A 287-nucleotide genomic window follows, 5' to 3' on the forward strand; every position below is an offset into this window, starting at 1 on the left:
CACACACACACACACACACACACTTTTTGTTTCACATGTTTGATAATTGCGATGCATTTTGCATTATCAGCAGATCGATATAATTTTGACATACCTGCACACATATGAGCTAAAATAGTATCAAGTCTGTTGTAGTCATCTTCCAAAGATCGCGGCTCGTGGTAGCTGTGTGCTTTTTTGCTCTTCACCAAGAAAGACCTAGGCATTGTGTCTCCTCTGGTTCCTTCCTCCTATGTCCTCAGTCATTAGTGAAGATCAGGCAATCTGTCAGCTCCACGGATGCGGCA

At 43.2% G+C, this 287-nt stretch overlaps 1 protein-coding gene across 1 annotated transcript in view; it reads right to left on the bottom strand.

Moving 5' to 3' along the window:
* Nucleotides 1-287, bottom strand: part of LOC107692343 (zinc finger protein Gfi-1-like) — a 3,169-nt gene extending 2,882 nt beyond the window's left edge. Inside the window, exon 1 of the mRNA XM_016491326.1 lies at nucleotides 95-287. Coding sequence (XP_016346812.1) covers nucleotides 95-206 — 112 coding nt within the window. The 5' untranslated portion in view covers nucleotides 207-287. The remainder of the gene's footprint in view (nucleotides 1-94) is intronic.

Source organism: Sinocyclocheilus anshuiensis, unplaced genomic scaffold (assembly GCF_001515605.1).
Source record: "Sinocyclocheilus anshuiensis isolate Anshui unplaced genomic scaffold, SAMN03320099.WGS_v1.1 scaffold70, whole genome shotgun sequence".
Lineage (NCBI taxonomy): Eukaryota > Metazoa > Chordata > Actinopteri > Cypriniformes > Cyprinidae > Sinocyclocheilus > Sinocyclocheilus anshuiensis.